We start from the raw sequence: 18,563 nt of genomic DNA on the forward strand, positions 1-18,563 counted from the left end.
GGTGTTTAGGATTGCAGCTTTCAGGAGTTATTTGTAGGTGTTCTCTGATAGACTATTATGTAAGCTGTTTCACACTGTTCCATGGTTGACAGTGATCAGGATGGTTGTTACTTGTTTCAAGTTTCACATGTTTGACTTCCTATCTGAGATCTGTATACTTCTTGATCTTTTACTGATAAGTTTTCTGAAGCAGTTCTGCAATTTGCAGAACTGAAACCATTCTTGGTAAGAGCACCCTTTTGTTCCCTCCACCTTCTTGTTGCTCTTCTCTGCACCCATTCCAGCAGATCTATATCCTTTTTAAATGAGGCCTGCAGACCTGTGTTACTGACAAAACCCAACGAGCTGTTTTGACAGGCTGTCTGCACTGCTCAGAGAAGTTCATATCTGACAGCACAATTAGGTCTTTTTCATTTTCCATTACCCTGAATGTAGTACCACATAGTTGGTATGTTAATCTGGGATTACTGCTACCCATATGCAGTACCTTCCATTTGTTAATGTTAAACTTCAACTGCCATTTCTCAGCTCATCTGCCTAATTTTTGTAGATCTTGTAGTAGCTTACCTTGATTGCTCATTAACTGCCATGACAGCCTTTGTATCATCTGCAAACTTAGATATATGGCCTGATATACTTTCTTCAATATCATTAATAAACATAGAAAACATCTAGGTATAATCAGTGGACCCAGCACTCCGAACCTTGGTGGACTCCACTAATTTAACTCCAGGGGCTCACATCTGGTGAGTATGGGCTTGGCACACTCAGGGTCCTGAGCTGGATATCATCATTCTTCTCTTTCTTGGTGATTCCATTCTACTTCTGGCACATGTTTTCTCTCTCTCTCTCTCTCTCTCTCTCTCTCTCTAAGGGTAGGTAATTCAGATTTTTTTTTTTTTTTGGCTGGTGCAGAAAAAGCCTCAGGCTTCTTTACACAGTATTAATAATAATAGTAACAACTTTAGTCCAAAGAGCAATGTCCATTAATAACCACCCTTTGTCTTGTCCCACTCAACCATCCCTTTATCCATAGCAGTAATTTGCCCTTAATACAAACAGTGATCTAGAATCAATTTATACATCAGTCTTATGTGCAACTATCAAAAGCTTGCTATCTTGCAACTATCAAATTGCTGCTATGGATAAAGGGGTGGTTGAGGGGGAGAAGACAGAGAGTGGTAATCAATGGACACTGCTCATCGTGGACTGATGTTATTAGTGGAGTCCCTCAGGGCTCAGTGTTGGGTCCATTATTGTTTTCTGTATTTATAAATGATATTGATGATGGTATATCGGGCTTAATGTCCAAGTTTGCAGACGATACAAAGGTTGGCAGGGTTGTCAAGGACACTACTGACACTATGCTGCTGCAACAGGATCTGGAAAGGTTGAGCAGATGGGCTGAGAGGTGGCAAATGAAGTTTAACATTGATAAATGTAAAGTACTACACATGGGAAACAGCAACCCCAGAGCAACGTATCAACTCTGTGGTACTACACTGACAGTGGTAGAGAATGAAAGGGACTTTGGGGTGGTTGTGCAGGCAGATATGAAGTTCTCTGAGCAGTGCAGACGGGCTGCAAGAGTAGCTCATGGAGTATTGTCAATGATATACAGGAATTTTTCCAGCAGGGATAAGGAGGTGATTATTCCATTGTATAAGGCGATGGTCAGGCCACACCTAGAGTACTGTATACAGGTCTGGAGACCTCATTTCAAGAAGGATGTAGAGCTGCTGGAATGAGTACAGAGAAGGGCAACAAGATTAGTGAATGGAACGAAGGGGTGCTCTTACGAAGAAAGGCTTAAGTTTTGCAAATTACAGTGTCTGGAGACTAGGCACCAGCGAGGTGATCTGATAGAGGTGTATAAAGCCTTGAATGGTTTAAACATGCTCAATGCTGATGGGATTCTTCCTCTAGCTCAGAAAAATCACCTGAGAGGGCATAAATTCAAATTGAGGAAAGACAGATGTAGGATAGACGTGCGGAAATTTGCCTTTAGCCAGCGGGTGGTTGGTTGGTGGAACAGACTTCCATCCCTTGTGGTGGAGGTTGATAGCCTAAATAAGTTTAAGGCTCAGCTGGACAGGTATTTTGAACGAACAGAGGGGTGAAGTGGAAGTGGGGTTTTTTTTTTTTTTTTTTTTGGCTGATGCTGCATAAGCTTGCTTTCTTGCATCAAATACCTCTACCAATGCTAATGCTAATGCTTTCCTTCTCCTAAACAAGTATAAGATATCAAAATTATTTTTTGTATCCAGTTCCTTTGTTACTGTATCATTGTATTCACTCAGATTGGTCGAACAAGATCATCCCTTAAGAAATCCATGCTATGACTGCTGTATGATTGTAATTCCTGTCAACATGGTCCAGCATTACTTCTTTAACCAGTGACTACATTATTTTCCCTGAAACAGAAGTTAAGCTAATGGGTTTGTAATTACTCATGTCTCCTTTTGATCCCCCCCCCCACCTTTGTGAATTGGGGATATATTTCCATATCTCCAGTCCATATCTACCCTGAATCCAGAGATGCTCTAATAACTGTGATTAAGGGTTAAGGGATGAGGTACTTATCCCCTTTGCTGCCTCCCTTAATATATTTGGATAGATTCCATCCAAACTAGGTATAATCATGGCACACATGAGAAACAGCCTAAGATGTTATTTGTGCCATGATTATACCTAGTATAATTTGGAATGGGTGGAGTGGGGGCAAATAATTATTGGCCACAACACCAAAACTAGTATTTACACTGCTTCAATTTTTTTTATAATCCTTTTTACTCCTGCATAAAACTCTGACCCTTTTCGTGATCATTTCAACTGTCAATTTTTTTTTTTTTTTTTTTTATTTCAGGATGAAGAAATCCTGACAAGTTGGCTGACTAGTCTGCACTTTGAGGAGTACATTCAGTATTTCCTTCAGGCAGGATACGACATGCCCACCATATCACGTATGACACCTGAGGTAAGATGCCAGAGATCAGATGTCTTTTATTATGATTAAGCCATATGATTAGTGTGCATATCAAATATACATATAATTCTTAAACCAAAACTCATGAGAGTGGAGAAGCAGTGACCTTATGCTGTAGTAGTCTCAATCATGAAGCATTCACTAAGTTAAGGACTTAAAGAACCTTGAAATGAACCATTAAATACTCCCTGATAGCAACCGTTTGATGGAAAGTTCAGGCAGAATGTTGGAACAAAGGTAACTTGTCAAATGGAACTTGAAAAATAAATAAAGTTAATAATTAAGCTTGTAATAATAAATGACATGTGAAACTACAATATTTCTCAGTAATCTGTTAGCTAGAATGAACTGAAAAAATTCTCCATCATTAAAAATAATGGTAAAGTAAATAAATAAAACTGCAGTAAAGGCTGCTACAGAAGCTGTATCTTATACTGGACCAGAGTAACTAAAAATATGAAAGTTTCTGCTAGCATAGGGTTGAATAAATCTCCTAAACATATTCTTCAAAATAAGAATATTCACTGCTGATATAACATAGAGAGTACATACTGAAGTCAAAAGTGCTAGACACGGTAGCTACAAAAATGTCTCTACTAAAAATGCTTTACAAAATATTCATTCAAATTCAAATGAATATGAAGTTCAGTAGTACAGCAAAAACTACCTACAAATATATACATAGTCCCAACCATATTTTATACAGGTTTTGGCCTAACTCATAACTAGTCATTTAATTACATTGTAAGAAAAGTTCTCTGATATTTTACTGCTGATAAGTAATCTAAACTATATTGTTAATGGAAATTTTGAAGGCTATTTGAAATTAGCCCTTCACATCAACAATTTTTACAAATAAAAAAAAATGAAAATATTGCTGGAGTTGCTTATGATTTATTTTGTATTATTTACAAATTTACAAATAGGTTATTTTTATATAAAAAATATGTAAAAATAGAAATATCAGAGGCTGTATCCTGTCAAGGATATATGGCCACAAACTGGATTTCTTATAAACTAGATTGGGATAAACTTGTGCCTTTTTGACCTCTTCAGGCTGCTAGTCTCGGTGGCATTTCTTCTTTTAATCATTCAACGATAGTCAGCCATCAAATTGGCATTCCATCCTCTTAATATCTTTTTCTATTTCTATTATATTCTAATGGAATTTTCCCCTGCTCTTCACTTAAACTACCTAGATTTTCTGAATAGTTGGGAAATAGTTGGAGTGAGAATGCAAGAAGTTTACCTTAACACTATTATTGCAGACAAGTTTTCTGAGCCTCAGCAGCTTGTAATTCATGATTATCTCATAATCTGGATGTTTACTGTTTCCCAAAAAAATTATGTACTACAGTTTTAAAGCCAGCCCAAGTGTCTCTTTCACAGTTTGGTTCATGGATTCTTCAATTACAGCATCTAACAGCAGCTTGCAGATTTGAAGTGCAACAAAAATTCCTGATTTGATTTTTTCATATGTAAGTGATGGAAATTTAGTGCAAACATGCTAAAAATAATTTCCCTTTTATTCAGGGCTTTGATGAACTATTTCATTAAAGCTAGCTTTACATACAGAGCAGATAACAGCATTTTTTTCAAGTCTTGTCAAATGGAATCTTTAGACCCTTTAGACTTGTGGCTTGTATTTAATGTTCTTTTCACCTTGTATCAGAGATAGGTTGGTGACCACACTTTCCTTTTCCAATGTTTTCACTTTCTCAACTATCCCACTCACACAGAAGGCAAGGCATTTTTGTGTAACCAGGTTGTTGGTGAAGTAATAGACCAATAATTTTAAAATATTCACACACTAGCCAATCACGATCCTTGTACTGAATTTTTTTTCAAAAGAAGCTTAACATTTTCATTGTTTTCTTTTAAGTGTGCAGAACAGGCTACAAAAATGAATGCATATTTCTTTGATTGTGAAGGAGAGCTCCTTTCAGGCTTTGCTTTGATGAGCCAGAAATAGCCTCCACCCTGTAGGTTGACAGAAAATTCCAAGAGTTCATAACTGCAAGAATGTTGTTGCAGTATATCATTGAGGCTTCTTCAGGAAAGTGAAGAACTAATTCTTTATCACTCTCTGTACCCTGAAAAGACTGTTCTTGGGCCAGCAGATTTCAGTCTTACTCCTGAAAACCATGTAGACCCTGTTGGATAGATTTAAAGACTTCTTGAGATACTTCTTAATAGCCTTCTAGTAATATAGTAGTAATAGCCATATAGTGCAAGGAAGCCATAGGCTTTTGCTGCACTAGCCAAAAAAAAAAAAAATAATGAATAGATAAAACAATATAAATTATTTGCTTCCCTCCTCACATAGGTAAATATCCAGTTGACCTTTGAATTTATTCAAACTGTCAGCCTCAACTACTTGTGAAGGCAACCTATCCAGCTAAAAGGCAACCTATCCAGCTAAAAGACTTGCTGGCTAAAAAGGCTTGGTAAAAGAAACCTCTTCCCCTCTAATTTGAATTTATGTTCCCTAGTTCTAGAATTCTTTATAACAGTGAAAATTCTGTCTTCATTCATTTTACTAACCCCTCTCAGAACCTTATAAACCTCAATCAGGTGACCTCTGAGGTGCCTGGTTGCCAAGCTCTATAGCCCACACAATCAGTCTTTCCTCATATGGTCACCGTTTTTGCCAATATCACCATGCAAGTTGCCCATCTTTAGACCCTTTGAAGATGCTCAATGTCTTTTTTTCAGATGAGATTCTCCATACTTGAACACAGTTTTCTAACTGTAGTCTTACAATTGCAAAATCGGGGTACAAAATACTTTGCTTGTTCTTCCCATTATATTCTGCTACCTTTATGGAATAAAAGTAGTAGTCATTAATATGACCATAAGGTTCCATCAACACTACGGGAACGGCAAATAACATGCCTTTCTTTTTACCAGATTTCTACAATCAAAAGACCTCTAATACATGTATGGCACATTTTATGGGGGTTCAACTTTTAACTTGGTTACCTAATTTAATTAAATTAAAAAATCACAAAGGATGTTATATCCTGCCTCTGTTCTGACTGTTCATCGGGTTTTGCAAGACACAAGGGTTGTAGGTGTATGACCAATCGGGGATAAAAGGGTAGTTGAGATAGCAACAGAGTCTAATGTTCTATGGCAACTATGCATTACTGCCAACATGCACAACAGTATCACCTTTTTTTACCCTTAAAAGATGATAGCTGCTCTATTGTCATCAATGTTTAATGATTTTTATGAAATTAAAACTGTTAAATCATGTTGCAGAGATGGTTGCAACTACAACCAGTAATGTAAGATAGGGTGCCAACTGGCACCTGCATGTAAGTTTTGTATATTATACAAAATTAAAATAAGTTATCAATTAGAGAGAAAAATAAATCTTTTCAGAAATAAAAAATCAAAAGCTTGGACCCACCCACGGAAGCAAAGCAGCAATGTTTCCTGTTTAAAGTTGGTGCAACTGCTACCAGAAATAAGCTAGGAAAAACCACTACTTCCCCAAACTCACAGGCATATTTTAATATAAATTTATTTATTTATGAAAATTTTTTCCTTTTCTTTCTAATTCTTATTTTGATTTTTCACTTGTATACAGGTGACAGTTGGCACCCTATCTTACATTACTGGTTGCAGTTGCAACTGTCTCTGCAATGTGTTTTAATTTCATAAAAATCATTAATTAACTACACAGTGTTTATTTTTAACATTAACGGCAATCCATGGCAGACATATCCATGTCCTATTCCACCTATCGATTTTACAAATTGTATTTCTCATTTTTTTGTGACAACAGTGACTCTGTTGTCCCAGAAATGGGAAATAGCTATATCCTGTGGACCAGCTTCATAATCAAAATTGGTCAGTTATCAATCAATGATCACAGTTATCTCAGTCCATTTATTCAGTGTAGTACTTTCTTACATCCATTTTTCTTGATGCCATTGAAAATGTCATTCTTTCATAAGGTGATTTATGCACCTCGCAAATATTTTTTTAGAAATTTTTTTATAATGTGTATATTATTTGCTCTAACCACATAGTGAAATTTTTCCTGTACCTTTTTATATTTATGTTAAACACAGACTTGTTATCTCATTGATATAACAATTCAAATTTTTCCCTTTAGGATCTAACTGCCATAGGCATTACCAAACCTAACCATCGAAGGAAGCTAAAAGCTGAAATAGCCAAATTAAACATTTCAGATGGCATCCCAAACTACAAACCGGTAAGTATACTATTTTTCTTAATATAAAAATGAAATTTAAAATGAAGAATGAGAGCAATTTTAAATCATTCTTATGCCAAGAATAACCTTGGTAAAATCTGACTCTTATCAAATGTAACAGTCACATACTACAATTAGTAAATTCAAAATATAACTTAACTTAGCAGAGAAAATGAAATGTACAACTCTTTTCTCCACAGAGATTTATACCTGTTTTCACACAGCTGTGCAAAAAGGAAGTGGGTGGAAGTGCTCTGAATGTGAAGTATCCTGGCCCTGACATAGAAGAGGAGATAATTTATTTATTAGTAGAATAAAATGCCAATATTATACCAAAGGAGGTAAACAGGAGATTTTTTGGAAGAAGCAGGAAGTCTTTACAAAGATCATGTTGCACTAAATATTAAACTTCACTGTTAAAATACACATTCTACATTAAAATACAGTCATATAACTGCTTACTAGTAGAGTATGTATCAAATATTAACTTACCTAGGATTTTTTTTTGTCTGTGGATTTCAGTTGGATTATCTCTGAAATATCAGCTGCTTATTTTTGCTTTAAAAAAGATACTATTGCAGACTTTGCACTTCTTCAGAAATGCTGAGTCAAAGCTTCACTTATAACAATGGCACTGCTGCTCAGCCATGGCAGTCGAGCATTTCCAAAGCTCCACAAGAAAGAGATCTGAATTCATTTTTTTTTTTTTCATTTGGTTAATAAATATTCTGTGATAGTCAGCATTTCTATGATGAATTATTAAAATACCAAGAATGACTTGGGATAAAATGTTATATTTCATGCTTCTTTGTGCTAGGTCAAAGGTCATTTACATAACCAAGGACCAATCTGTATCAGTTCTTTGTCTTTCATAATGATCTGGTAGGTTCTCACCCTGAAACTGACAGAACTGATGTTACAAAACATCTATTGCTTCATCTATTTCATTATCTTTAACAGTACCACAAAGTATTAGAAACTTGTCCACAAAAAATTTAAAATTTAAAATGATGCACTACAAATTATTTTTAAATGGGAACTTTTGCACCATGCAGTCAGAGGAAGAAATCAAGTACTCCTCGCTGAAAAAAAAAAATTCTCCTCTTGTTCCAGTCTTCATAACCTTGGCAGTAGAATGTCTAATGACTAAGTCAGAGTCATGTTTCTATTTTAGTTTGCTATGGTAATCAATTTTCAAAAATGGAAGTGGAAGATTTAAAACTGTGTATAATAAATTTGCATACAACATTCTTCAACATATCTAGGAGTAATGAACTCAGTACAGGGATGAAGCACTTTGGATTGAAAAGCTATGTTTGAATTTTCAAACATTGACATAGCATTTAAATGAAACAAGCTTTCCTTTATTGAAGCTTCTAGCTTGAATAAAGCAAATTGCTTAATTCAAGCTAGGATCATGAATAAACTTTATGTGCACAAGTAAGAATAATTAGAACTGCCTAGAATTATTAGCTTGCTTAGCCTTATGATTTTCAATCAGAAGTTGTGATTTAGGAGTTCATTAATTTGTCTTTGGGAGGTCATTAATTTGTCTTCTTTCAAAGCATAAGATGACATGGGCAGTCTATTAATTAACACCAAGTGTTAATAGACTGTCCTGTTACTCTCCTCTTTTGATATTCTCAGCACTACTCCAGTTTTTAGGCTTACCATAACAGGCACATTACCAACAGTAAATTACAGATGGTTTTTTGATGGAATCCCACATTCTTTCATGTTTTTCAAAGGACAATGCCCAGTGTTGTACTCTATTGAGTCACTTTCCAATGCTGGCACTGAGAGTACATACACTACTTTCAATTTGATGACTGATTTGCATTATGAAAGGCCTGCAAGATTGGGTATGGCTTGGAATTGCTTTGGTTACTTTGGTTTGATTGCTGCATTTGTAGCATCTGAAAATAGCCCATTTTTCAGAATCATTACTACCTTGCTATCCATGAAATTTTATTAACAATGCTTGTTGTTTTTATTTTTCCACAATCATATTTTTTGCTATTTCACTGTCAGGAAACATATTTCTGAAGAATGCATCCTCATGATCAGCACAACTCAGTGGCAGATCACATTCTATGAGAAAAGATGCAAATAAACATTCAATACATATGATGTCATTGTCACCATAAAATGCTACACCTAACACATCATCACCATAAAATGCTACATCTAACACAGTCACCATAAAATGCATGCAGTACATGGAATTTCTTTCTGTGTTCTACATGCTGTCTTATATATGCCTTGTTTGAAAATGTCTGATTATGTTGGGTTTACTGCCATTTAACATTGAAATCACATCTACATTTTCTCAGATAAGCATAAGGAAGCATTAAAATTAGGTAAATTTTCTGGTTATTCTAGGCTATATTAAAAAACAGAAAGAGCACAATAGCATTTTTCTCTGTAAAATCATTTCATTGCATTAATGCAAATACTAATCTCAGTTTTAATATTTTTTTTTTTATGAAAACACAAAAAGATGGAAAAAACTGAGATTAGTATTTGCATTAGTATGAGGAAATGATTTTACTGAGAACAACACTGTTATCCATGTTTCTATTTAACTGTAGACTAGAATAGACAGAACATTTGCCTAATTTTTTTAAAAATCCCAATTTAATGTTTTAATTTTTTTGTCAAAAGAAAATGATGGAGAAAATGAGATTGCTATTCATATCAGTACTGGCAAATGATACAAGGAAACAACATCACAGCATCAGCCAAACCCCCCCCCCCATTAATTTGTCTAGTTCACACCAGATAAAAGTTTGTTCCAACACTTACTCAATCCATTCAGGTAGCTGTTTAAACAGGCCTGATTGAGGTAGCTTTAAATACCTCAATCAGGCCTCTTTGCAGGTGTCTAGTTTTTAGATGCTGCAATTTGCAGAACTGGAGTCTTTCTTTCTTGCTAAGCTTTTGTTCCTCTCACTAATCTCGTTGCTCTTCTCTGCACCCATTCCAACAGATCCACATCCTTCCTAATGTGGTTTGATTTGGATTTTTATGACACATTGGCAACTTATACCATAATGCACCAAGTCAAAAATTGCATCCTTCCTAAAATGAGGCTTCTCTATATGTAGTACTCAAAGTATGGCCTCAAGATTTTGCAAAAAGATAGAGAAGCTTTTTGTGATAGTGACAGAGAGAGGGGGGGGTAATTGAGTAAAAAGGAGATTCTCCATTGTAAATCCAGAGAATTGGCAACAATATAAGAAAAAAAAATATATATATAAGAAAAATAGGAGGAGAGTTTCCCAAAACCAGTCATGTATCTGGACCACAGGACCATTACACTGTCTTTATCATTCCTTAGACCATTATCTCCCCTCCCCCTGCCACACACTAGATATCTTCTATTAACCATTGAAAAAAAAAAAAAAAAAAAAGCAGAAGTATGTTACAGGCCAAATAATTGGACTGTTACAGGATTCTCAAATTGGAATATCTTAGTGTGCACAAGCTGAATTTCCAGCTATAGACTGGAACTTGTGAATCAGTTACTCACCCATAGCAGAAAATTTCTATATTTTTTTGGATGATTGCTTATTATAACATCTTGGTGATGCCACAAGAGAAATCAGTATTTCTAGATTTGATTATTGACAGCAATTTGGCATGTATTAAGAATCATATTTTGTTTTAGCAAAAGTAATCAGTACTCCAACTGTAACTGACTGTGGCATCTAATTTCACTAGAACTTATATTGTAGTGTGCATGTATATACATGCAAGATATCCTCCTCACTACTATTAACTTTTCACTCTGTATATATACAGAGTGGGCATAATTAAAGTGTATCACTTTGGCCATCTGCAGGTGGCTAACCATGAGTTATTTACAAAAGAAATTTTGAATAGATAGTGTCTAGGCCATGCACAAAAGAAAAGCACAAAAAAAAAAAAAGAATTCCAAAAAAGTGACACCAGGATTTATTTGGTACACACAGTACAGTTTATTTGATCAAGTTAGAGTACAGTATGAGAAAGTTAGGTGTGGAGATAAAACTTCTCAACTTGGTAGCATTTGTATTGTAAATGTTCTAGTGGTAGAATACAGCAGGGTCAATTGTTACCTGAAGCATGTTGTTGGGAATACTGGCATCTTAATAACTTATTTGATTATCTGATTATCAGCAGTAACTCTTCATGCATTAAGAATCTGCAGATAGAAGTACAGTGATAACTGTGTATTTATGTGGGACACATTTAACGAAATAACTACTGTCAAGGGCAAAGGGAAGTGTTTTTGTTTTCATAAAGGTAACTACAATGGTCTCAGACGGTTTTTATTTAAAAAATCTTCAGCAGGACTAACTGATGATGTTACATCAGTTGGTCTGCTGAACAGTGTATTCTAAATGGGAAGTAATTATTGAAGCTACTAGGCTTTTACATCTAAACATCGAAGGTCTAAACATCGAACATTATCTAAGAGATATTGTTCGACGTTTAGACCTAGATATGTGTCAAATGACCTAGTGAGACTAGTGGCAGAAAAAAACGTGCATGGGATGCATATAAATTATCAGTAGATATAAACTAATCTGCAATCGAGTCACAAAGTGAGTTAGGCAAGCTAAGGCAGATTATGAGAATTCTCTGGAAAAGAATGCAAAAAAAAGTAGCAAAGATTTCTTTGCTTATATAAATATTAGAAGAAAAGGAATGAATCACATTGGTCTTCTAGATATGAATTATAACAGTTGATGATCCTGCTCATCTTGCTGACAAACTGAATAGCTATTTTGTATCTATGTTCATGGAGGAGGAGGAATTTTTTTTATAGATCAGGATACTGGAAGTATGTCAAATTACAGGAGCTACATGATTTTGCAATAGCAGAGAGAAGTGGATGAAAAATTGTTGAAGCTAAATATAAATGAGGCAATAGGAATGGTGGGAGGCAGTTTTTAAAAAGGTCACAAATCCATAATTGAGAGCATCCTTGGATTCAGGGAAGGTTGTTATGGACTGGAGATGTGTAAATGTTTCCCTAATTTACAAAAGGGGATCAAAGGGTGAAGTGAATAATTACAGATCTTGGCTTCTATTCCAGGGAATAGTAATGGAGTTACTGATTAAAGAAATAATGCAGGACCACTAGACAGGGGTGCAGTTATATGGCAGTCACAGCATGAATTTGTTAAGGGGGGGCAATGTTGCCAAGTTTCTACTATGGTTAATGGGTTGGTTGACCAGGAGAAGGCAGAAAGTGATTATCAATGGGTATTTCTCTTCTTGAATTAATGTTATTAATGGAATACCCATGGTAGAGTGCTAGCCCATTGTTTTCAATATTTATTAATGACAATGATGATGTATATTAGGCTAAGTCTAAGTTCTGCTATAGATGACAGAACAGTTTGCAGGGTGGTTAATGATAGTAATCAGGGTATGCAACTGCAAAAATATCTAACTGAAATTTAACATTGACAAATGCAAGGTACTGGATATGGGTAGTAGTAAGCCAAGAATGGTATACCAACTGTGTGGTACAATGTTGAGGGTAATGGAGTACAAAAAAAATCCCTGGAGGCAATTGTGTATTCGGGCATCAAGTTTTCTGAGCAGTGTACACATACTGTTAGAACAACTCATGGTAAGACTAGTGACGCATTTTTTCAATGATATAAAGGAAATTTGCCAGAGGAATAAGGATGTAATTATTCCATTATATATAGAGCAATGGTTAGGCCACATCTTGAATACTACATAGAGATCTGTAAACCTCATTTTAGATAGACATTGATCTGTTGGAATGGATGCAGAGAAGGACAATGCAATTAGCAGGAGGAGGGACAAAAGGCTTCACATCTGTAAATTGCAGCACCTAAAAAACCATGCACCTGTAAGAAGATCTGATTGGGGTTGTCTTTGAATGGATTAAGCTAATTGCTGATGGCATCTTTCCTCTTGGTCAGACGACACACGAGGGAGCATAAATTTAAATTGAGGAAGGATTATTGTAGAACAGATGTGCAGAAATTTGTTTTCAGAAAGTGGGTAGTTGATTATTGGAAGAAACTTTCATCTGGTGCTGTGGAAGGATAGTTATAATAAACTTAAGGAGGAACTAGACAAATTATTAGAGTGGGCAGGCAGGTGATGGGGAAAGTGTTTTTTTTTTTTTTTTCTGATGCTGTATAAGCTTGTTTTCTTGCATCATTTAATTTTACTGACTCGACTCACTTGAGCTTAGCAAAAGAACAGATTCATGAAAAGTATGTATTTATGATGGAACTTTGGTGTGAGTTATGTCCAGAACAAACAAAGTGTGAAATTAACAAAATATTTTTAAAATGCTCATAAGTATTAACAAAAATATTTTTAAAATGTTCAAAGTATTTATAAGTTCAAAACCATTTAGCATGCTGCTTGAAGTCTGCAAAATGGCTTTGTCTATAAGCCAGAAGTTGAATGTGTGGACAGGATTATAAATTTTATCTTCATATTTACTTATATCTATGAATAAAATTTATTTAAATCTAAATAATTGTCTTGATCATTACAATCATATTTCCAGGATTCTCTTGTAGAATGGCTGCAGCTCCTGCGCTTGGAAGAATATTATACAACTCTTTGTCAGCAATGCTGTAACACAGTAGACAGTGTAACAGAACTTGCATGGGAAGATCTTGAAGACATTGGGATACAAAAACTGGGTAAGAAATGATATATACTATGCAAAATTTATCAATGTTACTTTTCACTACTTTATTTTCAGACAGCCTACTGCAATACTGAAGTTTATAAATAACCCTCAAAATAGTGTCCTAAATTTTATTTACAGCTGTTGCTGTAGGGTAGGGACTATAAAAAAGGGCCTTGCTAAAATGTTTGTACTTCTGCTGCTTAATTAAGAAAATATCTAAATTGGCAATGCCATTTCTGGACCCACAGATATAGATCAGCAGCAGTATAAAAAATATCTTCTGTGGGGAGTGGATCGAGAAAGTAGGGTAGGGTACACCAAGTAATAAGTTAAAAAAGGAGGAGGGTAAATTATTAACAAAAATAAGTTTTATTTTGTTTTGAGGATTTGAGATTTATGTTACACACAGAATGAATATCTCTTTCCAGTGATCTCCAACACACACTGCCTGAAGGAAAACTTCAAGAGAGATTTTGTTTCTCCCTAAGATTTGATATTTGAGCCTCCTTGTTCTTCTTTCTCCTACCAATGAAAAAATATACCGTCCTCATTCATTCATTTTATTCATCCCCTTCAGGGTGTCTTATATAGATTCTCCCTCCAAGTTATCTAGAGGCCAACCCTTTGCACTCTGTGCCTTCTATGTTATTGCTCATAAGAACAATGATTAGTGCTCCTGTACCAGTTTGGTTGCCTTCTGTAAGCTCTCTCTAGTAATTCTGCATCTTTTTCTTTCTTTTCTTTTTTTTTTTAAGTTATGGGTTTAAAAAACCCATATACCCATATTGTATATGGGTTTTTTTAAACCTATATACCCATATTGTATATGGGTTTTTTTAAACCCATATACAATATTCCTAGTGTGGTCTTATATAAAGGAATAATGATATCTTTCTGCCTACTTGAAAGGTCCAATAAAATTATTGAGAGGATACCATGTGCCTTCTCCTGGCCACTTGCTTTCATTGCATGGTAAACTTTATATTTGATTATACCATAATCCCTAAGTCTTTTTTCATCCTGAACTACTTTTAATATCCCTCCCACCAGTTTTAAGCTATTCCTTGGTTTCCATTTCTTTGGGTACAAACAACCTTATATTTATAAGTGCTAAATCTTTTGGTTTTTTCTTGACCATAGGAACCAATCAAAATCCTTATGAAGCAGCATAGCCTGGCTTTGATCATTAACTACCCTCCAACCTACTTATGATCAGCATACTTTTCTGTTTTTTCCCCTGTACTTCCCATCAATGTTATTTAAGGAAGATTACAAACAAAAGCAGATCCCCTGCATTAAGGATGATTACAAACAAAACCACCATTCCCCATAAGGATATTTACTTGATCAGTCCACTCTTTGCCTTACCTTTTTTTCCTGACCATAATTGCAATCAATTCATTTGAAACAGCACAGCCTTGCCCTGATCATTAGCTGCCCCCCCCCAGCCATCACATCGTCAGCACACTTTTGCAATACCCTGCACACTATAATGTGATGGAAGGTCACAAACAAAAGCAGATCCCAGCACTTTTCCCAAAGGTAGTACATTTACTGTGTTAGTCCACTTTGAAGAATGCCCATTTATGACACTCCTTCTGTCCTTAACCCAGCAACAGTGGTACCCCCCCATTTGTAGCAAAAATGGTGGGGGAACCTGACAGGTACCCATTTTCTTTATAATTTTTAGAAAACATTTTTTAAAATTCTTCTTGAAAAATGCTATATTTTCTTAATGGATTGCAATACTTACTGTATGTAACATTTAAGTTTAAAATATACCTTAAAATTTTAAAAACACAGTGCATTTTACATCTTATTTTCAAAAAAACAAAAATTAATTTTGCCAAAAATTACAAAAAATATGTTAGACTCAAAATAGAGATATCAATCTCCCAGTCCCTTCCATTTTACAATTTAAAAGATTCTTCATGCAAAATCTAAATAGCTGCAGAAATGGCAGTAGGGCACCTCACAAGTTTTCACACCAATTTCTATATGAAAATCATAAGAATATGAATTCATAAACTATTACAGTAGTTTGATTATATTTAGGAAGGTTAAAAAAAATTTTAGAATTTTAATCACTGGGTAATTGGGAATGTTATTTTTAAGGGGCAACTGCTGTGAGGTTCCACCACTATTGCCAGCCAGCCCCTGATAATTCCTGTAGTTCCAAATTTTTCCAGAAAATTGAAATTACAGGAGAGACTAAAGTCAAATCCAAGACTAAAAGTTTAGGTATTATTCAGTAATGTGGGAATGAAACTGCTAAAAGGAAATATGAGATGGAATGTATTTACAGATTGAGTTTGCAAAGATGAATCTTGTTAACTGTCTTTTATTAAGAAAAAAATTGCATTTCTCACCATTATAAGTTTTGACAAGTGAAATGATGCATCTGTTCTATTCTAAGATATATGTTAAAAAAGAAATCTGTTCAGATTTCTTTTTTAACATATATCTTATATTCAAATTAAGAGCTATATTTTTTCATTGTATACACTTTCCAATGATCAGTCTAACCTTTATTTCATGTAGGTCACCAAAAGAAAATCATGTTAGCCATTAAACGAATTCAAGATATCAACAGCGGCCGTCGTCCAAGTTTACCTCCTGATACAGTTGGGCAAAACGTAGACATTGCAAGAAGTCTCCCAGCTACTCTTCCGAGACCTTCTACTCTTAGTAAGTATGCATTGTTCAGTTTTTATAATTTATAACAAGGAAAAAACAGTGTTCCGAGATGTACTGTTGATGTGTTTAATAAGAGACTGAGATATCAACAAAATCTTGGGTAAAAAGGCAAACAAAATTGCATGATATCAAATAGAATTAAAGGATTAGATAATGGGAATCTATTTTTTTTTTTTTTTTTTTAGAATCTTCAAAGATACATTTTGTAAGACATTCACTAACATTTATGGTATAATTTTTTTTGACTTATTAATGATTTTTTATATCAAACAACTATTAGTGGACCCCGTTTAACTAGTCCATCTTGAAGGTGGAAAGTGAGTGTGGGACAATTAACTAATATTGGTGATGGGAAATTTTGAATTATGAGTGATGCAACTAAGGTCATGTGATTGAAGGTTGGATTGTATACTGACACCATGGAAAAAAACTGCCCCACTTGAAAAGGCTTGCAAAGTTCCTTGAATTACTAAGAGGATTTAATGAATCTTTCAAGGTAGAGTTTGTAGCAAAGATGCAGTTTGAAACTAAATTGTTAATAAATGAAGCAAATACATATCCATTTCAAGGATATGTATTTGCTCATGTTATTTTTGAAACAAAGTTCTACTATCAGACTCTGGCAGAGAACATTGCAGAGAAAATGTTTCACTAAACTTCATACGGTATTAAAGACTGCAGGTTGATATTTCAATGTAATCACTGAAATAATTTGACAGTGATACACATCTCTGTTCAATTTATGTTGCTGAAAATGCTTTAGCCCATCTTTTTTTTTTTTTTTTTTATGTAAACCCCAAACACGAGAGGTATTAGAACCTATAGCACTTAGTACCATGCAGGGGTTGGAGGTTGAGAAGACGAAAGAAGATATTTGTTGACATCGGACTTGAACTTCTGTAGATTGTAATTTTCAGGAAATGCGTATGACAGAAGGTTGTTCCAGAAAACGGCAGTTGAATGAATAAATGAGAAAGATGAAAAGTTGGTTCTGTGAGTTTGAAGTTTGACAGTAAATGGATGTTGGCTGGTGGCGGCACGTGTTCGGACTGTTTTGAAAGAGAGAGCGGGAATTATAGAAGCCAATTCAAAAGAACAGTGCCCATAGAAATATCTATAAAAGAGGCATGCAGCAGAAACAGTACATGAGACAGCGAGTGGAGAGACTTTGTTAGAGATGAATCATTAATTAACCTAACTGCTCTCTTCTGAATGGAATCAAGAAGCCTGAGAGAGGTTTTGGGGCACCACCCTAGATGTGGGAACAATATTCCATGGTAGGGCTTATTTGCGATTTATACAGAGTGAGCAGCTTTTTGGAAGAAAAGTAATGTCGAGAGCAAAAGAGAAAACCAAGTTTTTTAGATGCAGAGGAAGCAATATTTGTAATGTGCTTGTGCCAAGAGAGATTAGAAGTCAGGGTAATCCCCAAAAGAGATATATCATTTTGCCTAGAAATCGGAGTGTCACCAAAGATAAGCATAGGAGCAGAAGAATCCTTTTTGCGAGATATAAGACAAGACTGAGTTTTAGAAGGGTTGAAATCAACTAAGTTGTCTTTGCCCCACTGGAGAATTACGCGAAGATCAGCATTTAAAGAATTGGTAGTAGATTTTTGAGAAGTGCCTAAAGGACCTCTTCACTGCGACCATGTACTTGGATGGGTTGTTTGTGAGAAAAAGATCAAGCTTGTTGGCTGTATGATTAGGATTGTCCGGTATTCTTGTAGGTAAATGAACAATCTGTGCAAGGTCATTAACAATTGCAAAAGCTTCAGCATGTCAACCAGCTGGGTCAGTGTGGCTAGAAAATGGAAGCCAGCTGGAGTTGTGAACATTAAAATCACCAAGGAAAATTACCTCACTGTTAGGAAAGTTGGACTGGAGAAAGTCAAGTTGCAAAGAGAGGAAGTCAAAGAGCTCCAAGTGATTAGTGGAGTTGAGAGAACGGCAGAGGCAATAGATGAATTTGAC

General features: G+C 35.2%; 1 protein-coding gene across 1 annotated transcript in view; it reads left to right on the forward strand.

Moving 5' to 3' along the window:
* LOC150076709 (uncharacterized) overlaps nt 1–18,563 on the forward strand; it is a 144,071-nt gene that overhangs the window by 102,344 nt on the left and 23,164 nt on the right. Inside the window, exons 7-10 of the mRNA XM_090386334.1 lie at nt 2,867–2,977; nt 7,113–7,214; nt 13,765–13,903; nt 16,435–16,581. Coding sequence (XP_090242460.1) covers nt 2,867–2,977; nt 7,113–7,214; nt 13,765–13,903; nt 16,435–16,581 — 499 coding nt within the window. The remainder of the gene's footprint in view (nt 1–2,866; nt 2,978–7,112; nt 7,215–13,764; nt 13,904–16,434; nt 16,582–18,563) is intronic.

Source organism: Mastigoproctus giganteus, chromosome 12, assembly GCF_048544385.1.
Source record: "Mastigoproctus giganteus isolate SK-2022 chromosome 12, ASM4854438v1, whole genome shotgun sequence".
Lineage (NCBI taxonomy): Eukaryota > Metazoa > Arthropoda > Arachnida > Uropygi > Thelyphonidae > Mastigoproctus > Mastigoproctus giganteus.